We start from the raw sequence: 21,364 nt of genomic DNA, 5'->3' as shown, positions 1-21,364 counted from the left end.
GGGACCGTGGCGGTGGCTGGAGGGTGGGATGGCCTTGCCCTGCCCGCGAAGGCGGAGCTTGGAGTAGTGCCTTGAAGGATGGAGACCGCCCTCCCCCCCGCAGGCTACCTTGGCTGGCGGACATTTCTGAGATTAATTTATTCCACTGGTGATTAATCATCCTGTAGTGTGATGGAGAGGGAAGAGGAGCGCTTGGTAGCTACAGGCCCTCCCCCATCCCTGGCCTTCCCAGCGGATCTACAGGAAACTATGTAGGCTTCTTTTCTGCCTCCCATCTCTCCCTCAGTCCCTCCACCCTCCTCAGACCTTCCCATGTGTCTGCCCAGGTGCTACAATCCCACTCTCAAGGATGCTCTGGGAATAATCCACCCAGGGTTCAAGGGGGTTCAGCTAGGTCCTCAGTTGTAGGTGGTCCCAGGAGAGGACATTTCAGGGAGGGTGAACAAGGCTGGAAGGCAGAAGGGAACTTGGCATTTTCAGACAATAGCTACCATTCATTGAGCAGTTCCAAGTGCCTTGCATGGATTAGTCTTCACAATAACCCCATGAAATAATGAGGTTTTAATTTCATTTTAAGGATAAGGAGACTGAATCACAGAAGCCCAAGGAAACTTGGTCATGTCATGGAGCTTCTAAGTGTTGAAGCCAGGACTCACCAGCTTGTTTGTCTGTCTCAGTAGCTCATGCTTTTGGCCACTTACAGGTTCTGTCCCTATAACCGTGACTGGGCCTAACAGAAAGAAAAGGGTGTACACACAGAGGAGAGAGGAAGGGCCAATGGTGGGAATTTAAGCATTGTACTGCAGCCAGAGCATGGTCCTTGGAGGTTTTAGAGAAGAGGCAGGACACCAATGTTTAGGGCATGCTAATCTGGCTGCATGTACAGTGTGGACCAAGACACTGGGGAAGTAGTGTACTTCTGGCCACTGCAAAAGGTAAGAGCAGAGAGAACTCAGGGCCAGACTCGGAGAGGGAAGAGGGGGAGGCTGTCAGGAAAGAAGAATCAGTGTGATTCCCCCAGTGACCAAAAATTACAAGAGTTAGTGATGTCCTTGCAAACCTGGGCAACTGGAAGAACAATCGCATCATGGACAGAAACAGACAATGACTACGAGTGTAAAGCTAAACCTGTCAGCCATTACATACAAAAAGTATTCTTTGTACCTGTGTTGCCCCTTCAATATACATACACAACATACACATACTTCCCCTGCTTCATTTTCAGGGCCCCTTGCTTATTCTTCATCCCCTTCTAAAAGCTGCCTCTTGAACCTTAAATTAGGGTAACCAACTCATTTCTGTTTGCCCAGGGCTGCCCCAGTTTTAGCACTAGAAGTCCTACACCTCAGGAAATCCCTCAGTCCCAGGAAAACAAGGATAGTTTGTCACCTTGCATTCCAGCCCTGGGACTCAGAACTCAGGCTGCTGGGTCAGTACCCTACCAGTTAGCAGTGTGAGTGTGGGGGTAGCAGTGTGAGGTGTCAGAAGTCCTGTGGCTCTCTTGGAGAAGATTCAAGTCTAGGATAGGCTAAGATTCAAGTTCAGGATAGGCTAAGAGGTACTGGGGAGGGGAATTTTTTTTTTTTTTTTAAGATTTTATTGGGGAATTGGGGGAGGGGAACAGGGTTGAGGAATCGGGAGAGGGGAACAGACAAGTTGCTGTCCTTTTGTTCTTCAGTCTAGTTGTGGAGGACGTCGCTTCACTGGCCCATGTTGGTATTATCATTGCGCTCTTCCTGAATGAGGCAGATCGGTCGCCGGCCTCTGGACGGCTGCTCACGGCGGCTCTTGGCAGCTCATGCTGGCTGCCGGCCACTCACGCTGGCTGCCGGCCACTCACAGTAGCTTGTTAGCCCACTGCAGCAGGGGCTGCAGCCTATGCCGTCGCCGGGGACTCACAGCAGTCCAGCTCCAGATCAGGCTGTTGTTCACCATCTTAGCTGTAGAGGGCACAGTGTCATTGGCCCTCATGTGGGATCCAAACCGGGGTCCTGCTGCTGAGAGCTGGCATCCCAAACCAGCTCTTAACCAATGTGCCACTTGGCCAGCCCCGAGGGGACATTTCTTTGAGAGGCTGGAAGAGCAAGGAGCCAACTCAGCCTGAAAGCAAAGAAACTACACAGTAGTGGTGGGCAGCCATTCTTTGATGGGCCAGAAGCCCTAGTGGAGTCTCCAAAGCAGAGAAGTCCCCCAGAACAAGAAGGCCAGATGGGCCAGCCTCTGATGGAGTCACAGTAATATAATCACCCATTAAACAAACAACCACTTCTCCCCAACCAGGCATGAGCAAAGAATTTCCAGGGCAGATAATTCTACTTAGGAAGGGAGGGGCCCGTCAAGTTAGTTGGCTCTGAGCCATAACCCCCCTCCACTCGAGGCTTCCTAAATTCTAGCCTAATGCTGCCACCTCTTGTAATCAAGTTTTGAATAAACAGAACTCAAACGTGTCCCGACAAAATGGTCTCTAGATGGGTGTCTCCTCTGCTAGGTCCCAGAGCAGAGCTTCTCAAACATTAGTGTCCGTTAGTATCACCTGGAGGGCTACTGAAACACAAGTTTCTGCCTCCCTGCTCCGCTGCAGATTCTGATTTAGAAGGTCTAGGGTGGGAATTTGCATTTGTAACAAGCCCCCAGGTGCTGCTGCTGCTGCTGGTCCAGGGACCACACTTTAAGAACCCCAGTCCCAGGAACTCTGTATTTTCAGACATAAGCAGCAATTTACTCATACTTCTGTCTTTCCACCATGATAATCATAAACATGTAGGACAGTTGCAGATAAAAACTGGTTTATTTAACAGCCACTATGTACCAGGCACTTGGTAGGTATTTTCTCACACATTTTATTTGTCCTCACAACAGCCCTATGAGGTAGGGATTGGCCCCATTTTACAGATGAGGGAACTGAGGCACAGATATTGAAAGACCAGCCCAAGGTGACCCAAAGAGTAATGGTAGACTGCATCCTGCTATACAGCATTTAAGGGGCCTGCACTGTAAACAATAAAAAGAATTTGGGAAAGCCCCATATAAAGAAGGTGTTTCAACACCTCCTATCGCCAGATGTAAATGCTGTGAGCAAGACCCATAGGGCATTCATCCTGATGAATGGTTCCTCTTGGAAGGCCATTCTGGGAGGTCTCAACGTCCCCTACAGATCCACATTTAAATGAGCTCCATTCTCTCATCGGAAGGTCTCCGTGGCAAGACAAATGACTGCCAGGGGTGTCTCTAACTATGGTTTTAGAGTACAAGGTCTCAAAATATGCAGGGAACTGCCACCACACAGTGTCCCTCATCCCTGTGGGATGCATACATGGCCTTGTCCTGTGAGGGACAGGTCCTCCCTCATCTTGCCTGAGGTAGATGCCAGGGCCCAAGTCCCCGGCCCCAGCCATTGGAGGGGTTCTGGGGACGGAGAGGCCAGGGTCTTCTATTTGGAGTCTGGGGGAGGGGCCAGTTGGAGGGGCTCAGGAGACAAGGCGGATAATGCAAGGGTGGAGACAGAAGGCCAGGGGCCCTTGAAGCAGCACTTTGAGGGTGACTGGGGGAGAGGAGGCCTGAGGCCCCTGGCTCAATGTGGGGTAATGGCTGAGGAAATCGGCTTTGCAGAGTTGATGCATGGATTCTTCCTGGCTGATCCTGCTGAGAAGGGAAGGGAGGGGCGCCTGGAACGCCTTTCCAACAGCATAGCCCCTGCCCCCTCACCCACTGAGGCAGAAGGCAGTACTGCTTGGTGTTGCAGTCCCAGCCAGTTCTCCCTGCTGCTCCCTTGGCATGAGTGGGCCCAGCTCCCTTACCAAAGAAAGTTGTTGGAGACAAGAGTGGAGCTCCCGGGCTGCATCAGGTTGAGAACCGCCTCTCAGAGTCTCCTGGAAGACAGCAGCTGCGTCCTCAAAACGCTGAGGTCCCAGAGGGATTAGAAAGAGGAAAGTTTAGGTATGGGGGGGGGGCGAGTGTCAAGGAACTTAAAAGTGCCCCCTTTTTCAAACTGGCCCCAGTTCCTACTACCACTAACGTTGTGACATTGTGGTACTAAGAGCTTACCTAGAATATGTCCATATAGACCTGATACCCACCCCATCCCATCCAAATTCCTCCCCCACTTCCAATGTCAGACCCGTTACCTGCAGTCCCATCAAGGCCTTGCCCAGGCGGAAGAGGCCCCGGGGCCAGCCAGGCCTCAGGGTAAGGGCCACCTGCGCATCAGCCAGGGCCCATGCTGGCTGACCCAGCCGCTCATGGCAGTAAGAGCGATTTCCAAATAACCTGGTGAAGACAAGGTGACCAAAAGTTCGTGTCCTCAACACCTTGCCTTGCCCTAACCTCCCACACAGTGGCCAAGGCCCCACTCACCGGTGATCCCGGGGGTTGAGCTTCAAGGCCTGGGTGAAGAGGCCCACAGCCTCGTGGTAGAAACCATTTTGGGCAAAGCTGGTCCCCAAATCTGGGGAGGAAAAGAGGGTGTGAAGGTTCAGATGGGGCTACCCCAGGGAGGGTGGGGTGAGGAGAGAGAGAGAAAGAATCTCACTTGCTAGCTCCTGGCTTTGCTGTAAGGCAGCTGCCAGCAGTTCCACAGATGCCTAGGTATAGGGAGAAAAGTCAAGCAGGACTCAAGGCCTCAGCCTCCCCAAACCCTTCTCCTTTGTTCAAACAATTAGCATCACCCAACTCATGTAATTCTCATGACAGCTCTGCAAGATGATACCAGCCCTACCTTCCTGCAGAGGAAACCACCCAGGGTCAAGGTGACAGTGATGCAGCTTGACCCCAGGTCTCTTCATCCTGGGGCCAGAGAACTCCTTCTGCTGGTCACTGCCCTCAACCCTTATGTCATGTGACATCCCCGAGGTCTCTGGCACCCTTTCCACTGATCCCAGCTGAGGCTCTTCTGCCCCTCACCTCTGCCTTAGGACTCTGCCCGGGGCTCTCTTCTCTTGGAGAGCTCCATTCCTGCTGGTCCATCTTCTCCTGGGGGCCCAGGCGCTTGCCTTGGGGCTCCTGGCTCAGTTCCTTCTCTCTGAGGGCACTGGGAGGCCAATCCCCAACCTTGCGCAAAGCCAGAGACACGAAAGTGCTAGATAGATCCAGTGAGTCCTGTGCGCAGAAAGGAAAGGAGGGAGGGGGTGGGAATGAAGTATTTCCTAGAGTAGGGGGAGGACAGGGCAGACCAAGAAGGGAAGGGAGGGGTCTCTTACCTCTTCCTCACCACAGCGTCCCTGAGCTGGGTTCCCAGGGCTGGATGGGGGACTCCCATCCCCTTCTGGGGTGGCCTCGGCCTGGAGGGAAGGTGGACAGGTACAGAGTTGGGATGGCTTTGAGCTGCCTGCCTTCTCAGCCTCCGCCTTCCTGGCACTTGGTGCTTAGTATCTTCCTGTAGACACTCACCTTGGACTCCCCACCATCCTGCTCCAAGCGCTTCTGTCGCTTTCGGTCCTTTTGACGCTGCAATAATAATGATGATGATGATGTATTTTGAGCACTATATTTAAATACACACACACACACACACAATTTGTATCTTGAGACCAATTCTTCATGGGTGTAATATATATTCTATGTTATGTACTAGGTTAAGAGTTTTGCATACAATATCTCATGTAACCCTTGGAACTCTATGAGGTAGGTGTTGTTATCTTCATTTTACAGGTGAAAAAGCAGACAAGAGAGTCACCAGGCAGATATCTCACAGTAAGAAAAAGGCAGGTTCCAACCCAGGCAGTATCATGTGACCCATGTGCACCACGTGGCCTCTGGGAGACCCTCCAGAGCCCCTTGGGCCCCCCTGGCAAGAGGATCCACTGCAGGCCCCCTTGAGTCCTCTCCTCACAAAGCTTCCCTCATTCCTTCATCCAAATCCCTCTGAGCTCCCACTCCTGCCCTCCAGCGACCTTCTTCTTGAGTCGCTTCTTCTCTGCTTTCTGTTTCACACGCTCCTCCTCAGCTACCAGCTCCTCAGCCAGGCGGTTGGCTTCCTAGAGGAGGAAAGGCAGGTGACAGGAAAAGAGAGAACGAGAGAGAACATAAAAGGGAGGGAAGCAGTCTGAAAGGATATTGAAATGTCCAGATTAGGGGAGAATACAGATATGAGCATCCGGGGCTGGAAGAGCCCTGGGGGGAAGGTGAGGCCTCTTGCAGACAGTCTCACCTCTTCAGTCAGCAGGAGCTTTTGGGGCATGGCCATCTGAAGCAGGCTGTCTGAGTCACTGGGGAAGGATGCCGAGGCAGGGGGTCTTGGAGGGCAGGGCTTAGACCCTTGGGGAGGGTACAGGAAGGACTTTTGGAAACTGCAGTAGGTGCCTGGTCCCTCAGCCCCTTTGCCCCTGTCATTCTGTGCAGTAGTTTCCTCCTCATCACTGAAATGGTCCACGAGGTAATCTGTCAGGAGGAAGAAAGAGAAGGGAAAGGAAGAAGAACATGAGAGAGAGGAACATCTGAGGGCCAGCCCTCCCTAGGATACCAGCCTGGATCCCTGGGCCAGGCCCCTGCACTCGCCACCATGGTGCCACAGCTGCAGCTGCCCGATGCTCCCATCCACTTGGATCCGGTGCAGGCCCTCGGGATCACTCTCCACAAGTTGTTGAAGAAAATCCACTATGTCCTGGGAGAGGGAGGGGAGGGGAAGCCGGTATTGGGGGGAGCTCGGGAAGATAGCAAGGGGCTTGGCTGGACCCCTCCACATGACAACCACAAATCAGCCACCCAGCCTGAAGAACATTGCTGGCTGACCTCTCCCCATTCAGCACCTCAAAACACGCTGCTCCCAGCTTTCATGGTGTAACTCACTACTGGCCTGCCTTCCCAGGGGGTTGAGTGTGGCATTCGACCCAACCTTCTCTACCATCCAGGATCTCCTCCCCTTGACCTGCCACTAGGTCAGCCATACTGAAGCCCCTGAAATGGAGCCCCCTTACCAGCTCTTCCAGCTAGGACCCCTGATATATTCTTGACTATGAAAACCCTCATATAACCCATGCTGGAGCTACCTCACATTTATAGGAATAGGGCAGTTCCTGGCTGGCCTCTCCCCTGCGCTTCATCTGTTTCTCCCCCAAACCAAGCTCTCAACAATCACTCCCTTACTCAAACACTTCCAGTAATCCCCCACTGCCAGGGCCACAGGCGGGGTTGAATCTAGCTTCTCAGTCTGGGATTTGGAGCCTTCCAAAAAGCTCCCTGGCTGACTTTTCCAATCTTCCCTTGCAATCCTCCCCTGCCGTCCTCCCTGCCAGCAGGCTCCTTCCAGCCTTGGGGTCTTCCCCCAGCAGTCCTTGAATCCCTCCTGGTTGAGCTTCCTTCTCACCACACCGTGTCTCCCCTTCAAGGTCCAGTTCAAATTCCACTTCCTCTCAAAGACTTGCCAGACCCTTTCATCTCCAATTACGTCTACCCTCTCTCAACAAAGCTGCACTCACAGAGTCTGTGTTATACAATTTAGAGCCTTACTAGTCATTGCATTTTATTGGTTTCTTAATTGGTGAGGCAGCATGGAACTGGAAAGAGTACTGGGCTGGAGTGGAGTTGCTTACATCCTATTTCTGCCTCAGCCACTGCCTGGCTGTTTGATTTTGGACAAGTTGCTTAACCTCTCTGGGCCTCTCAGCTTCCTCACTGACAAAATGAGGCAAGACTCTTCAAGCCCTGGCCTGTACATTCTGTGGTTCTGATGAGAATCGTTTTCTCAGTTGGTGTAAACTAAGAAGGACAGGAATCATCACATCCCTATGTGGCATAATCAGGCGTAAGCAGCGCAGACACCAACTAAGTCGTGGCCCACTGACTGAGAAACTTAGAAGCCACATGAAACTCCAGAGTGCTGACATAATGCATAGGCAGGACTTCAGATCACTTGAGGAACAGTCAACCTTCTAAACAATTTTAGATCCAGGGCTCCCCTCAGGAGACAGTCCTGACTCAACAGCATCTCTATTTACACTGCTGGGCACTTCCATCAAGTCTTAGTCTCAAATCCAATTTCCAGGTGGGCTTATTTAGACTTCCTAACTGGAACTTAGGCATAAATCATGCATGCCCTAGACCCATTTTAGGCAACATCCCCAGGATGTGCCACTCAAATGTCTTTCCCTATATCTTCAACCTCCCTCTTCATCCTCAGCCCAGTCCAGCCATCAAAGAAAAAAAAAAAAAGGCTTCTTTGACTTTCCACCTCCCCCAAACACACTCTATGCTAATCTCTTAATTCACTACATGACCACACATGATCTGGCCCCCCCAGTGCCTTCATGAATCATCTCCTACCCTCTTGTTGCCCTCCTCCAGCTACTGTGGTCTCCTCTGCGGTTCCTACGACACACCAAGTGCACTGACAAGCTATCTCAGGGCTTTTGTACTTATTTCCTCTGCCTGGAAGGCTCTTTTCCCAGTGAATGGCTCAATCCTTTGTCTCCTTCAAATCTCTGCTTAAACAGCCTCTGCCTGGAAGGCTCTTTTCCCAGTGAATGGCTCAATCCTTTGTCTCCTTCAAATCTCTGCTTAAACTGTCTTAGGGAGGCCTTCTCTGGCCATTCCTTTTAAAACAAGAAATCTCTCACCTCCACTCAGTGCTCCCTATCCTTCTTTTTGCTTTATTTTTCTTTGCCCTTCTCTTATTTGACATACTATTGATATATTGTTTATTTATTGACTGGCTGCACCCACTAGATACTTCTAATTCATTTAATGGAGGGATTTTTGTCAGTTTGATTTGTCTTCCCAGCCTAAAACAGCCTAGTGCCCGTTTTAGGTGCATAGTTGGTACTCAACGAGTGTGTGCTGATGAGTGAAAGCAGAGAGATTCGTGAGGAGGCTATTCTAATAGAGATGCTGTCAGGAGCTGCATCTGAACTCTGTGTGACACAGTGAGTTTGAACTTTGTCCTGTCAGTGATGGGAATGGACCTGATCTGGGGAGTGAAACACTCAAATAAAATAGTACTAAGAAAGCCTAGGGATGGACTGTTTAGCTAGAAGGCCATTACAACTGTTCAGGCCAGACAGAATGAGTTCTTGAACTAAGGGCAGTGGCAGCAGGAGCAGGAATGGAAATGATGGGTTTGATTTAAGAGACATTTCAGAAGCAGATTTTAGTGACTGCCCGAAATGAATGAGCTAAAGGAAAGGGAGGATTATAGAGAATGGTTCTCAGATTTCTGGTTTAAGCAACTAGATGATAAAGCTGTGTTACTAACCAACACTAAGATTAGAGGAAAGGCAACCAGTTTGCAAAGATGATGAATCAACTTCCGGACGTGTGAGTTTGAGGTTTTAGAGATGACTAGGAAGCAGCTGAAGTATAGCTTCTCAGTGCTCCCAAATCTGATCCTGTCCCTCCCTCAATAACCCTATCACCTACCTGAGGACCCCAAAGCCCTGTGTCGGGCAAGGCCTTTCAAGTCACTTGCTGCCTTCTTTCCCACCTCATCTTTTATGGTTCCAACCAAACCCTCCACTCTGGTCTCATTTCAGTGAAGTTCTTCAAACTCGTTTTTGCCTTAATGTCTTTGCTCCACACTGCTCCCTCTGTTTATAATATCCTTTTCCAGAGAACTCCAATCTTCAACCCAGATACTCTAGTCTGCCCAACCCTGCCCACTTCAAGCATTTATCCCGCAGCTTGGTCCCGGGGCTCCGCCCCGTCCCCCACCCGTGCGCTCCTCGAGGGCGGGCCCTAGGCAACGCCTCTCCGGAGCCCCTGAAGCCCAGCGCGGCGCCCCGCCCGCCACGGCCCGGCTCAGCACAACAAGTTGAAAAGAGGCGTGACAGGGCGAGGGCGAGCAAAGAGTCCCTTTTACCTCTTCGCCGCAGTCCTCAGGTCCAAATTCCTGGTAGAGTTTGGGGACAGCAGCGACCCCCAGCGGGTGGCCATACTGTAGAGGGCAGTCTACAGGAAACGAAAGCCGCGGCGCGTTAGGGGGACTCGGGATGGATTGGCCGTAACCCTCTGCCCACCGCGTGAAGTTCAAAATCTTGCTGAAAACAGACAGACCCAGGAGAGGCTGCCCCTGCCCTCCTGGACCCCCTCCCGTCCTGTCACACCTGCTCACCTAGCTTGATCAGCCCCACTGTCTTGGGAGTCCGCGCCATCTCCGGTCCACAGTGACCCGAAAGTGAAAGAGTCTGGTGCCGGCCAAGGGAGGGGTAGGGCGGGCTAGGCAGCCATTTTTGTTAGGGGCAGAAGCCTCCGACTACGGAGGGCGAGAGAGTCCAGGACGGTCCCTGAGGCTCCCGGGCAAGAAATGACGGCTCTTGGGGTGGGGCGGAGTCCCGGCTACCACGGGCGTTGGGCCGTGCGGGCAAATGGGAATCATTAGGTTCGTTCCCGACGCGCCGCTCTATGGCCCAGGCATCTCGCTCCGGTGGCCTTCTGCCTCCGCTCGGCCCTGTGCCACCGTTGTGGGCGCAAGCCGGGAGCGCTGGGGAGGAACAGTGGGAAAGAAGGCGGACGGGCGCTCTCGGCTGGGACGTTCGTGGCTGGCCCCGGCTGCCGGTTGCCGGGAGCATCCCCTGCTCGAACCCACGACCAGGCGGAGCTCCGGGAAGGCAGCCGTGGTGGGTGGCGCCGGCGGACGCGGGAGAGCACCACGAGGCTGCAGCTGCGGACTGGAGGCAGGAGACCCCCGTGAGAGGCCCGATACCCCCGGCGCTGCAGTGTCTCCGAGCCGTGTTGTTGCGGCTGCACCGCGAGAGGGAACAGCTCCTCCGAGCCCGGGACTGCGCCCGCCACCTACAGGCGGCCGTGCACCTCCTGAGGATACTGAGTACCGGCGCGCCGTCCCCCGACCCCCTGCCTCAGCTGTGTCGCGACCTGCTGCCGCAGCCTTCCCGAGGGGCCATCCTGAGAGCGGGTCTACGGGAGACTCCAGAGCCGCTCCTCCTGGCGCGCCCGGTCGGACTAGCAGCCCAGCGCCTGCATGCTGTCATCGAGATGCAGCTTCGCGCTCTGGGCCAGACGCCCGCCAGCCCCGGCCTGTCGTCCCAACTCGCCGACCTGCTGCTGGCGCTTCCGGCCTACCATCAACTGCAGGGAACGGCCTTAAGCCACGTCCCAGGGGCAGCGCGCCCTTTCCCCCCGGCGCGTGTGCTCTGCCTCCTGACAGGGGAGCGGGGTTGCCAGGTGGCAGGTCGGCTGGATGAGGCGCTCAGGGGATCGGGCTTGCGGGACCAGCTCAGCAGGCAGTGTTGTGAGGAACAGGAGCTGCTGCCAGGTCTCCTGGGCCTGATGGGGGGCGTGGAGAATTCAGCCAGCAGGGAACTGGGGTTTGGAGGGACTGGAGCCCTGTGGAACCAATACTGGACTCTGTTGTGGGCAGCCTGTGCTCAGAGTCTGGACCTAAGTCTAGGACCCTGGAGGGACCCCAGGGAAGCGGCACAACAGCTGAATCAAGCACTGGATCAGGGTGAGTGATGGACTTGGGTGGGCATTTGGGAAGGCTGGGGTCCCTTCCTTCTCCCTAATCACCTCGCTCACCTGCCAGCCTGACTACAAAAGCAGGCCTTGTAGAATCAACAACCCCTCCCTCTCCCCCTTACCCTCATCCTGTGGTTCAGGCTTCTGAGTGTTCAAGGCAAAGTCTTGCTTCCTACCTCAGTCTTGCTTGCCTCTTGGAGGATGCCTTCCCACTTTCCCATCATTGAGGGGGCAGCGGTTGTGGAAAATCGAGGCCTTGTTTGCAGGCTCCAGGGTCATTTCTCCCACTAGCATCCCTGCCTCAGGAGTGTGAGAAGGAGCTGGCTTCTCTGTGTCACAGCCTATTTCATCAGTCTCTTATCCGGAGCTGGGACCAAGGTAAGAAGGAAGGGGCACTGGGAATGACACAAGCCCCAGGTTGCCCCTTCCCCATTAAACCATACCCCCTTATCCTCAGGCTTCTGCCAGGCCTTGGGATCTACTATTGATCAGAGCAGCCTTTCTTCATCCTCTCATACCACTGAACTTCTGCAGCAGCTCTTCCCTCCTCTCTTGGATGCCCTTCAAGAGCCCAGGTCAGGGCTGCTCCTCTGTCAGCCTTCAGGTGAGGGAGCTGGGGAAGAGAATGGTTGAGGGTATCTCCTTCATTCCCTCACTCTGTTCTGAAGCCTGCCTCCTCCCAGATGAGCTCCATGATGGTTCCGATACTTGTCCTTCCCTTCCCTAGGTCCTGTACCCCTTGCTCTGGGGCTCTGCACCCTGCAGACAACCTTGCTCTGGTTTTGGGGCAGAGCTCAGCACCATCTGGCAGCGTGGGCCCCAGGTTCCTTCCTGCTCCTGATTCAGAAGGACTTGCCTGTGAGTAGGTAAGGATGGGGAGGGGAGCAACCTAGGCTGGGCTCAGACCTCACACCCTGTTTCTGCCAAAGCCTCTATTACACGAGGCAGAAGCTCTGTCCAGCTTGGCATCAAAGGAAAGCTTGGTCCTGGAGGTGGAACAGCAGCTGGGTCTGGAGATCCGGAAGCTGACAACACAAATCCAGGTGAGGAGAGCGGGGACCCTGACAGTAGCCAGCTTTGGGGTTGGTGTGGTGACAGAGTATCTCAACGACTTGGACTCTTTTTGGAGTCTCTGCTAAATTTATCTTTTTTGCTTTGCTCATTTTTTGTTCTTTTTATTATGGAATATTTCAAAGGTAGAGAGAAGAGTATAATGGACCCCATATTCCTACCCTAGAGGCTTTAACAATGATCAACTCATGGTCAATTTTGTTTCATCTATATATTCCACCCCCACCATATCAGGCTCTCATTTTGTTGTTAACAGCTACTGATGACCACTGCCTAGATCCTTGATTTCATTAGGGGGTACAAAGTGGAGATATTCCAATTCTATCATTCCTTCTTCATTTATTATTTGGATTACTCCTATAAAGTGAAACTTGCCTTCATTAATTATTTGGTTATTACTCTGAGGTACATTTGTAGAGAAAAAAAGCAAGATAAATGATTGAATCCTTTTATTTATGAGTTTTGAATACAATGTTTCTCCTTTTTAAAACATGTAATTTGTATCTTTATTAAAGTAATACATGCCCATAGTTTAAAAGTGAAATAGAATATTATTTTAGAAGACTTCTAATGAAAACATGGCACTTTAATTGCACCCCACTCCTACCTCTGACTCCTGCTCCACAGTAGTTACCTTCATCTACTCTTGGCTGTTTCTTCCAGAATTTATTTTCTTCTAAATTTATTAAAACTACTGTGCTTGTATTTTAATTTTTCCCCATTTAGCACATTATCTATTCCTACTATGAAAGATTTCTCTTTTGTTTTCTCCTCCTGCCCAAATTTCTCCTCTTTGCCTTGAATAATGGCATAGCTATAGAGTTCAGTGCTTGTCCCTTTGCTCCTTTCTGCATTCCTGCTTACCCACAGTGCCTTGGTGAACACCCGCCCGGTTTAGCCCTAATCCACCATCTGCATCTGCCTGTTGGGCACTTCCACCTCAATTTATTGCTGCTTCCTTCAACTCAGCATGCCCCAAAGCAGGCTCCTCATGAGTAGGGTGGACAGTGATGATCATGGAGCTCTGAGAATGGAAGACCATGGTAGGTATGTGGTGACAGAAGCTCCATACAAGGCCTATGGCTCAAGCTGGTGGCTGGGCAGTCTCAGAGGAGTGGCAGGAGTTACTGGAGGTGGGCAGGTCATAGTTCCTTAGAGAAGTAAGGGGGAGATAGCCTGACCAAAGCTGAAGCTCCCTTTGTGTGTAGTGTGTGCGCATGCATGCACACATATGGGGTGGAGGTGGGGGACAGTGGAGGAGTTAGCAGGTTGGCATCAAATTGTGAAGGGCACTGAACACCAGTCCACAGATTTGGAGCTTTATCTCATGAGTGATGGGGAATCACTGTAAGAGCAGAAGGGAAACAATGAAGATGGTGATGGAGTTTGATCCAGCTATAGTAGTTAGGATGGATGGGAGGTGAGGAGATCTAACATGACAAGGGTCCAGCTCTTGGCAGTTGAGAACAGAGCAAAAGGAACAGGGACATTGTGCTCAGTGTATGAACCAAACACTGCATAAAGCATTCTGATGTCTTGCTCCCCTGCCTGATGATTACACTGTTGGGCATCTGCTCTGGGCATTTCACCATACAGCACTGGGATGAAAACGAAGAATCTGATGTTGTGAATTTTCTCCCCAGCTGGACTGTAATGTCCCAGAGAGAAAGACTGTCTCATTGTGTGACTTTGTCTTTCTTCAGTGTTGAGTGCAGAGGTTCCTCACCAATGTCAGTTGACAGAGGGGTAATTTCTTTGGCCTAAATAAGGAAGAAGGGGGTGCTGATTTTCAGGAGAAGAGAGGAAGAGTTTGGATTTAGATAGGTTGTTGTCAGGATATGTACCAGAAGCTACATGGGCTCCATAACCACCCCCATGTTTGGCCCCCCAAACCCTTTCCTCTCTTCAGGCTTGCTGGCATTGTCGCCTTTTCTTTATAGACCTGCCACCACATATCCCATTTATTGGGGTTCTTCTCCAAGATGGGCTGTAGAGATCCCCTCTTTTTTGCCATCCTCTCCCCCTCCAAAAACAAAACCTATCAAACCAAAGAAACCAAACCAGCACATGGGCTTTTTCTTGCTTTATGGGCTACATTGCTCTGGAGAAATGCAAGTGGGCTGTAAGACTACTCAGTGTTAAGGACATCCCAGAGGCTCTTGAATCTCAAAGTCATAGTCATTGCTCCTAGTCTACATGCAGTTCCTGCCTTCCTTTCATAGGTGATAGCCAGAGATTATACAATCCCCTTTCTTTCTTCAGCCTCTCCCTAGCATTTGCTTTTGAACATCGGTCATGGTGAAGGTGTCTCTCTCTTTCCTTTTAACATTCTCATGGAAGAAAATTAACCTGAAGGATTTCCATCCTCTGAACCAAGCTGGGAGAGCAGGGTAATCCTAGTGCAACTGTCCATAATCTTTTCTGGGTACAGACCTTTGGAAAACCCAATAAAAGCTATGGCATCTCTCCCCAAAAAATGCCTGAGCTCATACAATTATGTACACTATTCTGTTCTGGGATTTTATGGATGCCAGGTTAAACACCTCAGATTTAGATGAGTATCAGAACTTGACAAGTACCTAACAGATAAGCCCCTCTTACTTTGTCTCTATCCCCACAGCTCCTGCCTGAAGAGTCACTAAGTCTCTTTTTTCAAGAATGTCGTAAACAAGCTACACAGGGCTTTGAACTTCACATGCCACAGGGTCGGTACTGGCGGCATCGTCTCTGTCCTGGTAACTCCTCATTCCAGCATCCCCAGGGTTCCCTGGGGGTAAGAGCGTTCCAACCCTTGCAAATCCTGGCTCTACTCCTCTCTCTCCATCCTTGTCCTCACCTCCTGTGCCCCTCTCCCTTCCAGAAATCCTATTTGCTTCCCCCAAACACTCCATTAGAGGCTCACTGGATCTCTGTAGCCTTATATCCTGTCCTTTCTCTTCTCTCACTCCAGAACTGCCTACCATTCCCAGTGAGTATGCCGGGTTGGTGATCCGCACTGTACTGGAGCCTGTGTTGCAAGGATTGCAGGGGTTGCCACCTCAAGCCCAGGCCCCTGCCCTTGGCCAGGCACTGACAGCCATCCTGGGTGCCTGGCTGAATCACATTCTCACCCATGGGATCCGGTTCAGGTCGGCACAAAAGGAGGCAGGGGCAAAGGAATGAATGGAACTGGAAAAGGGAAGGGGAGAGGTGGGACAGAGCAGTTTGGAGAGAGAAGAGGGTCAGATTGCCACATTGTACCTCCACCTTCAGCCTACAGGGGGCACTGCAGCTCAGACAAGACTTCGGAGTGGTCCCAGAGTTGCTGGAAGAAGAGAGGTGGGGCCTGTCCCCTGAACTTCGCCAGACCCTGCTCAGGCTCAGCGTCTTCCAGCAACTGGAGGGGGCCCTGCTGTGTCTATTGCAGCAGCCCCTGCCCAAGACTCAAGTCCACAGAAGGCCTACCTGTTGCTGTGAGTCACTCCCCCTCCCCATCTCCAGATTCTCTTGAGCCTCCCTCACTACTTTATGTGCCCCGTTCCCCATACTCATCATTGATCTGGTTTCAGCGACCCCCCAGCAGCCAACTGCCTTCCACTCCTGCCTTACCAGGTGCATGTAATGAGGTCCAGACCTTGGACTTGCCCAGCAGTAACCTCAACAGCCTGGAGAGCATGGAGCCCCCTCTTCGGCCTGCAGCACCCCCAGCCCAGACAGCTGAGCTGCTAAGCACACTGTGGGGAAGGGGACCTAGCCCCCAGGTTTACCTGGTAGGAAATCAGCAGGCCTGGCTTGCCCTGAGGCAGCACCAGCAGCCCCGCCCCCATTGGCACTTGCCTTTTCTTTCCTGCCTGGGCACTAGTCCTGAATACTAAGGAGCCCGATCTGGAGCTAGAAGGTCAGAGCTCTGCATTTCTGGCTGGAAAAGCCCAGACATTTGGAGCTACATGTTAAAGAACCCTACAATTGGAAACTTGGAAGAAAGCATACCTGAGAACCACAAAGTACACAGAACCTGGACTTACAAGCTAAGAATCCAAGATCACTCCATTACCTGGAATCCAAATAAATGGCAAAACCACAGCATGGAAGCTGGAGGTCAGCATCTCTGGAGGCTCAGGCCTAATTCCCCACCAGTGAAGACATCTCAGGGCTAGACGCTGGGAGGAGGGCTATAGGGTTGGATCTCAGGGGAAAGGGAAAGAGAAAAAGCAATAAAAAGCAGCCTAGATGCCACTTCCTCTTAAGACTTTAGAGCCAGGCTAAACACAAAGTTAATTAATCAGGAACCACAGAGGTGGAATAGATATTTCTACCGCTAAATCAGCCCCAAGGGCTGTACTACCCTGTACTCCCCTTCCCATTATTATTTCAGCCATTAAAGCATACTGAGCTGTATGTAGGTCCTTCACAATTAAGCTTTGGTTGCTCAAGAGTTCAACATGTTTAATCTTTAATTACCTGAGTGGGGTTTACCCCGTTAGGCACATAATTCCTGGTGATGGGGGTGCCCTCTCCTTGGAAGGGACCAGCACTTAAGATGGTATTAACCTAGATCAGGACAGCAGGGTATTGAAGGGGAATGGCTGCAGCAGACGGATGTGTTATCGAGCCAGGTACAAGTGGCTTCTGCACTGTTTAGTGTCTTCACCGTGGTACAAAAGGGCTATTAATGAAGGTAGTATTTGCTGACCGTTTACTTTGGGCTCCTCGTACCCAAGGCCGAAACCACCTCTCCCTCCTGGCCTGCTTCCCCCTCTCGGGCTTGAGAACGCGAGGAGGTGGGGGGGGGGGGGAGCGGGGGGCGGTTCCAGGCGGATAGCACCGGGAATTACGCACTCTGAGGAGCGGGTTGAGTCTTGCAGCAGCGCGGCCACTCGCAGCCGTTCTTACTAACAACACTTCCGTCCGCTCGAGTGCTTCCGGGGTGAAGGTTATCATGGCGGCGGCCTTGGCTCGGCTCGGGCTCCGGGCTGTCAAGCAGGTTCGGGTTCAATTCTGCCCCTTCGAGAAGAACGTGGAGTCGACGAGGTACGAGGGGAAGGGAATGGGGTCGGGAAGGGACGAGCCTCGCTCCCGCCAGGGGTCCACCCCTCGGCCTGGCGCTCACGCCGCTTTCCCATTGCAGGACCTTCCTCCAGGCGGTGAGCAGCGAGAAAGTCCGCGCCACCAACCTCAACTGCTCGGTGATTGCAGACGTGAGGCACGACGGCTCCGAGCCCTGCGTGGACGTGCTATTCGGTGGGCTTGCGTGGGGAGTCGGGTGGGAGGGAGTATCAGGCAGCCGGCGTACCCTCGGCCCCCGCCCAGCTGTCCTTCACCTGCCTGATGCGTTTGTTTCTTCCCCAGGAGACGGCCATCGCCTGATTATGCGTGGCGCCCACCTCACCGCCCAGGAAATGCTCACTGCCTTCGCCTCCCACATCCAGGCCAGGGGCACGGCGGGTAGCGGGGACAAGCCTGGCCCTGTTGCCGAGCGTTGATAGCGCGGAAGAGACCCCAAGCATATTTTAGCCGGGGATTTACTAGGACACTTATCCACGAAAAGCTTGACTTAATCACTCAAATCACTATCTGGAGGGACACAAAGAGCGTCCCCCCAACCCCCCGCAAAAAAAAAAAAATCCCTGTGACTGCAAATCCAACCAGCGTTCTGGGACAAGACAGTATCCGGGAGGGGTCTGGACAAACTTGAATTTATTTCATTTTCTTAACGTCACTCACTGCTTAACCGTTTTTAATCTGGCTTCCCTCAAGGTACCTGTTATTCTTATTAGCCAAATCCAGTGCTGTTTTCTCAATCCTCATGTTTTCATCTCAGTAGTATCTGCCACTTTCAATTCACTCCCTTATGGAACTTCTCTTCCTTTTTCGTCTCTTAACCATGGTTTCGTCTCTTAACCATGTACTTCGTTTTTTTCTTTATTTTGGGGGCATCTCTTCTGTCATAACTTGAATTACCCTCTTTGGTTAAATCTTACATTTCTATTTGGCTCTAATCTTAATTTCTGTGCTATAACTGGGTTACCCACTAAGGGTTTTCTCCAAATCCCACTAACACTCTGTCCAAAATAGAATTGATAATCTTACATACGCATATACTTTCTCCACCCCCTGACTTCCCCGTTCTTTTTAAAAATACTTCATTTGCTCAGCCACCTGGGCTGGTAATCACAGCATTCTCTCTGATTCTTCCCTCTCCTTTCCCTGTATATCTAGTCAGTAAGTTCAGAACATTCTGTCTTAAACAAAAGCTCCTGAAATGTTCTCTTCGTTCCCATTCACTCTCCTATATCATTGTTGCGTTCTCCTACCTTGTCTCCTTTTTTTCTAATCTCATTTTTGTTGCTGCTGCATTTTATCTTTGCAAAGCACATGACTGGTTATTTGTCTCACTACTACTTGTTTCAGACAACAGTGCCTAAAGTACTTTTAGGCATTGTGCTTAAAGTATTTTTCATATTGAGTTACCACCTGTTAGTGTGGGTCATGAAATGAATTCAGGGGTAAATCCACCTTTAAAAAACAAAGTAAAATAGAATAAAAAGTTTCAGAGTGCATGGCACATGGAATGGGAGGTATTCTTTTAAGAAACTTAAGTTTTAAGTATATGTGAATATATATGCGTGTATATAGATATGTAAAGTATGTGTATGTATGTGTAGCTGTATGTACTCGGTTGCAAGAGAGAATTATTTCTTCCTGTAGGTTATAGGAAAAAATGGTTGCTAGCTATTGGTTTAGAGAACTTCAGGATGCTCAGCTAGGCACTCAAGGATCTCTAGACTCTGGCTCCTGTGTACTTTGGCAAAATGCATTTTACATGACTCCTATAGCATTACTATACTGCTCTGCTTAAAAGGGTGCTATCTTCGGGCCGGCCGAGTGGCACATTGGATAAGAGCTGGCTTGGGACACCAGCTCTGAGCAGCAGGGCCCCGGTTCGGATCCCACATGAGGGCCAGTGACACTGCCCTCTACAGCTAAGATTGGTGAACAACAGCTCTACCTGGAGCTGGGCTGCTGTGAGTCCCTAGCGATGGCGTAGGCTGCAGCCCCTGCTGCAGTGGGCTACCATAAGCTACTGGGCTACCATAAGCTACTGTGTGTGGCTGGCAGCCAGCATGAACAGCCAGTGTGAGCTGCCAAGAGCCGCCGTGAGCGGCCGTCCAGAGGCCGGCGACTGATCTGCCTCACCCAGGAAGAGCGCAATGATAATACCAACATGGGCCAGTGAAGCAACGTTCCTCCACAACTAGACTGAAGAACAAAAGCACAGCAACTTGTCTGTTCCCCTTCCCCCAATTCCCCAATAAAATCTTTAAAAATAAAAAATAAATAGGGTGCTATCTTCAAAGAGTTAGTTTTCCCTCCCTCTTTAAAATAAAGAAAACTACCAGGAGGCAGTATACAGTGTAGTGAAGAGCCAGAATGCTTGAGGTTGAATTCCCAACTTTGTCCGTAAGTAGCCATGTAACTGGACAAATTACTTAGACTCTCAGTGCCTGCTTCTTCATTTGTAAAATGGGGATAATAGTACATACCTTATAAAACTTTGAGAGGATTAAATGAATTGATAACTGTTAAGCGACTAGAACATTACTGGGAACAAAGTGTTATGTAAAAGTCCGTATTGTCCTATTTCAGATACACCATGAGAAGGCAGGATTCTTTGGAAAAGCCAATAATGCTAGAAAAAATAGAAGGCAGCAGGAAATGAGGAAGACCAGATATGAGGTGAATTGACTCCATGAAAGAAGCCATAGGCATGAGTCTTCAGGAGTTGACAGGACATTGGGGATGGACATCACTCATTTATGGGTCACCAGCAGCCTGAGCCAATTCAGTGGCACAACACATAACACATTTTTATGTGTTGTGTTTTATGCTATAGTTGAAAAGATATACAACCTAGATTTGAGTTCCCTAGTTCTGTGGTTAACTGGCTATTGTCTTTGGCCAGACTTAACCGCTTATTTGTAAAATGGGGTGGTTCAAACATTGCTATAAACATGGATTGAGTGCTGGTACTGTATTTCTAGATTGTGAACTTGAGGTTGTGGCTATTTTCTCTGTGTTCCCAGCACCTTACATAACACATTACCAGACACCAAGTGTGCAATAAACATTTGCTGAATTTACAAGCATTTAGCATCTACCTTGTGCCTATCTATGATTAGTACTGGGATACAAAGATGATGAATAAAATTACAATAGAGATGTGGACCAGGTACAATGGTAGCAAGAAAGACAGCTGACCACTGGGTTCAGTCAGAAGGTGACTGCTGAATGAACAAAGTCTACCAGTGCAGAGTGGGGCCAGAGATCATAGTGAAATAGGAAGTGGAAGATCAGCGTAAAGTATTTTATCTAATGAATTTGGATGGGAGGTGTGATAATAGCTAGAGTAGCATAAGGTGTGAAATAGAGTTTTTAAAAAGATGATAGGGATTTTTACTTTATGAAAATACCTTTTGTGGAGGAGGGGCTGCTCTGTGACATGACTGCTGCCCAACCTGACCCGCCGCCGCCAGGTATGTCCTAGCCGAACAGAGATTGCTCCTCGAAAATCCTTTCAGAGACTCATCTACCTCGCCCAGCCCCAGGCAAGCATGTAAGGCATTTTCCCCTTATCTGGATTAGGTCATACCCTTAGTGCCCCACTCTGCTGGCCAGCCCCCAAGTGACAACTTTCTAAGCAAGTTTTCAGCAACCTGACTGGGGCATGGTGGGGAGTAGTTAAATGTAAAACACTGTGGGGCTGGCTGAGTGGCTTAGTTGGTTAAGAATATGAGATCTGAGCAACAGGGTCGCCCACCGATTCCCACATGGGCCAGTGAGCTGTGCCTGAGCTGAGCTGCCAACAGGTGTCAGGATGGCGCATTTGGTGAGAGCACGTTCTCCTAACAAC

At 50.9% G+C, this 21,364-nt stretch overlaps 3 protein-coding genes across 11 annotated transcripts; 2 read left to right on the top strand and 1 right to left on the bottom strand.

Annotated features, from left to right (window-relative positions):
* Positions 1-2,772: 2,772 nt before the first annotated feature.
* TTC31 (tetratricopeptide repeat domain 31) lies at positions 2,773-10,174 on the bottom strand. 5 transcript variants are annotated; one of them, XM_019623598.1, is made up of 13 exons: positions 10,040-10,174; positions 9,788-9,876; positions 6,493-6,598; positions 6,146-6,375; positions 5,889-5,972; positions 5,386-5,442; positions 5,196-5,276; positions 4,900-5,094; positions 4,529-4,580; positions 4,354-4,444; positions 4,125-4,266; positions 3,798-3,899; positions 2,773-3,642 (listed from the first exon to the last, which is right to left on the bottom strand). In XM_019623598.1, the coding sequence occupies exons 1-13, from the start codon at positions 10,077-10,079 to the stop codon at positions 3,346-3,348; spliced, it is 1,566 nt and encodes a 521-aa protein (XP_019479143.1). In that variant the 5' UTR covers positions 10,080-10,174; the 3' UTR covers positions 2,773-3,345. The 5 variants fall into 5 exon arrangements, with proteins under 5 accessions (XP_019479143.1, XP_019479144.1, XP_019479146.1 ...); XM_019623599.1 differs by having other exon boundaries at positions 2,773-3,639; XM_019623601.1 differs by having other exon boundaries at positions 3,798-3,869.
* Positions 10,175-10,309: 135 nt separating this feature from the next.
* Positions 10,310-16,689, top strand: CCDC142 (coiled-coil domain containing 142). Of its 5 annotated transcripts, none has more exons than XM_019623594.1 (9): positions 10,310-11,392; positions 11,695-11,781; positions 11,861-12,007; positions 12,131-12,261; positions 12,333-12,446; positions 15,095-15,179; positions 15,425-15,602; positions 15,727-15,926; positions 16,066-16,689. In XM_019623594.1, the coding sequence occupies exons 1-9, from the start codon at positions 10,330-10,332 to the stop codon at positions 16,326-16,328; spliced, it is 2,268 nt and encodes a 755-aa protein (XP_019479139.1). In that variant the 5' UTR covers positions 10,310-10,329; the 3' UTR covers positions 16,329-16,689. The 5 variants fall into 5 exon arrangements, with proteins under 5 accessions (XP_019479139.1, XP_019479138.1, XP_019479142.1 ...); XM_019623593.1 differs by having other exon boundaries at positions 15,095-15,209; XM_019623597.1 differs by having other exon boundaries at positions 15,425-15,442; positions 16,066-16,280.
* Positions 16,690-16,786: 97 nt separating this feature from the next.
* Positions 16,787-19,025, top strand: MRPL53 (mitochondrial ribosomal protein L53). Its single transcript, XM_019623603.1, has 3 exons — positions 16,787-17,484; positions 17,582-17,694; positions 17,803-19,025. The coding sequence occupies exons 1-3, from the start codon at positions 17,393-17,395 to the stop codon at positions 17,934-17,936; spliced, it is 339 nt and encodes a 112-aa protein (XP_019479148.1). The 5' UTR covers positions 16,787-17,392; the 3' UTR covers positions 17,937-19,025.
* The last annotated feature ends 2,339 nt before the right edge of the window (positions 19,026-21,364 follow it).

Source organism: Hipposideros armiger, unplaced genomic scaffold, assembly GCF_001890085.2.
Source record: "Hipposideros armiger isolate ML-2016 unplaced genomic scaffold, ASM189008v1 scaffold_553, whole genome shotgun sequence".
NCBI lineage: Eukaryota > Metazoa > Chordata > Mammalia > Chiroptera > Hipposideridae > Hipposideros > Hipposideros armiger.
The sequence above is the reverse complement of the archived record's forward strand: the minus strand, read 5'-3'. Positions and strand labels throughout refer to the sequence as shown.

Coding starts and splice junctions, on each gene's coding strand:
- CCDC142 (XM_019623593.1), top strand. CDS start 10,330: ATGGCCCAGGCATCTCGCTCCGGTGGCCTTCTGCCTCCGCTCGGCCCT. Junction 11,782..11,860: donor TATCCGGAGCTGGGACCAAG/GTAAGAAGGAAG, acceptor CCTTATCCTCAG/GCTTCTGCCAGGCCTTGGGA. Junction 15,210..15,424: donor GCGGCATCGTCTCTGTCCTG/GTAACTCCTCAT, acceptor CTCTCACTCCAG/AACTGCCTACCATTCCCAGT.
- MRPL53 (XM_019623603.1), top strand. CDS start 17,393: ATGGCGGCGGCCTTGGCTCGGCTCGGGCTCCGGGCTGTCAAGCAGGTT. Junction 17,485..17,581: donor AAGAACGTGGAGTCGACGAG/GTACGAGGGGAA, acceptor TTCCCATTGCAG/GACCTTCCTCCAGGCGGTGA. Junction 17,695..17,802: donor CTGCGTGGACGTGCTATTCG/GTGGGCTTGCGT, acceptor TTTCTTCCCCAG/GAGACGGCCATCGCCTGATT.
- TTC31 (XM_019623598.1), bottom strand. CDS start 10,079: ATGGCGCGGACTCCCAAGACAGTGGGGCTGATCAAGCTAG. Junction 6,599..9,787: donor CTGAGGACTGCGGCGAAGAG/GTAAAAGGGACT, acceptor TCCCTCTCCCAG/GACATAGTGGATTTTCTTCA. Junction 5,095..5,195: donor GACGCTGTGGTGAGGAAGAG/GTAAGAGACCCC, acceptor TTCTGCGCACAG/GACTCACTGGATCTATCTAG.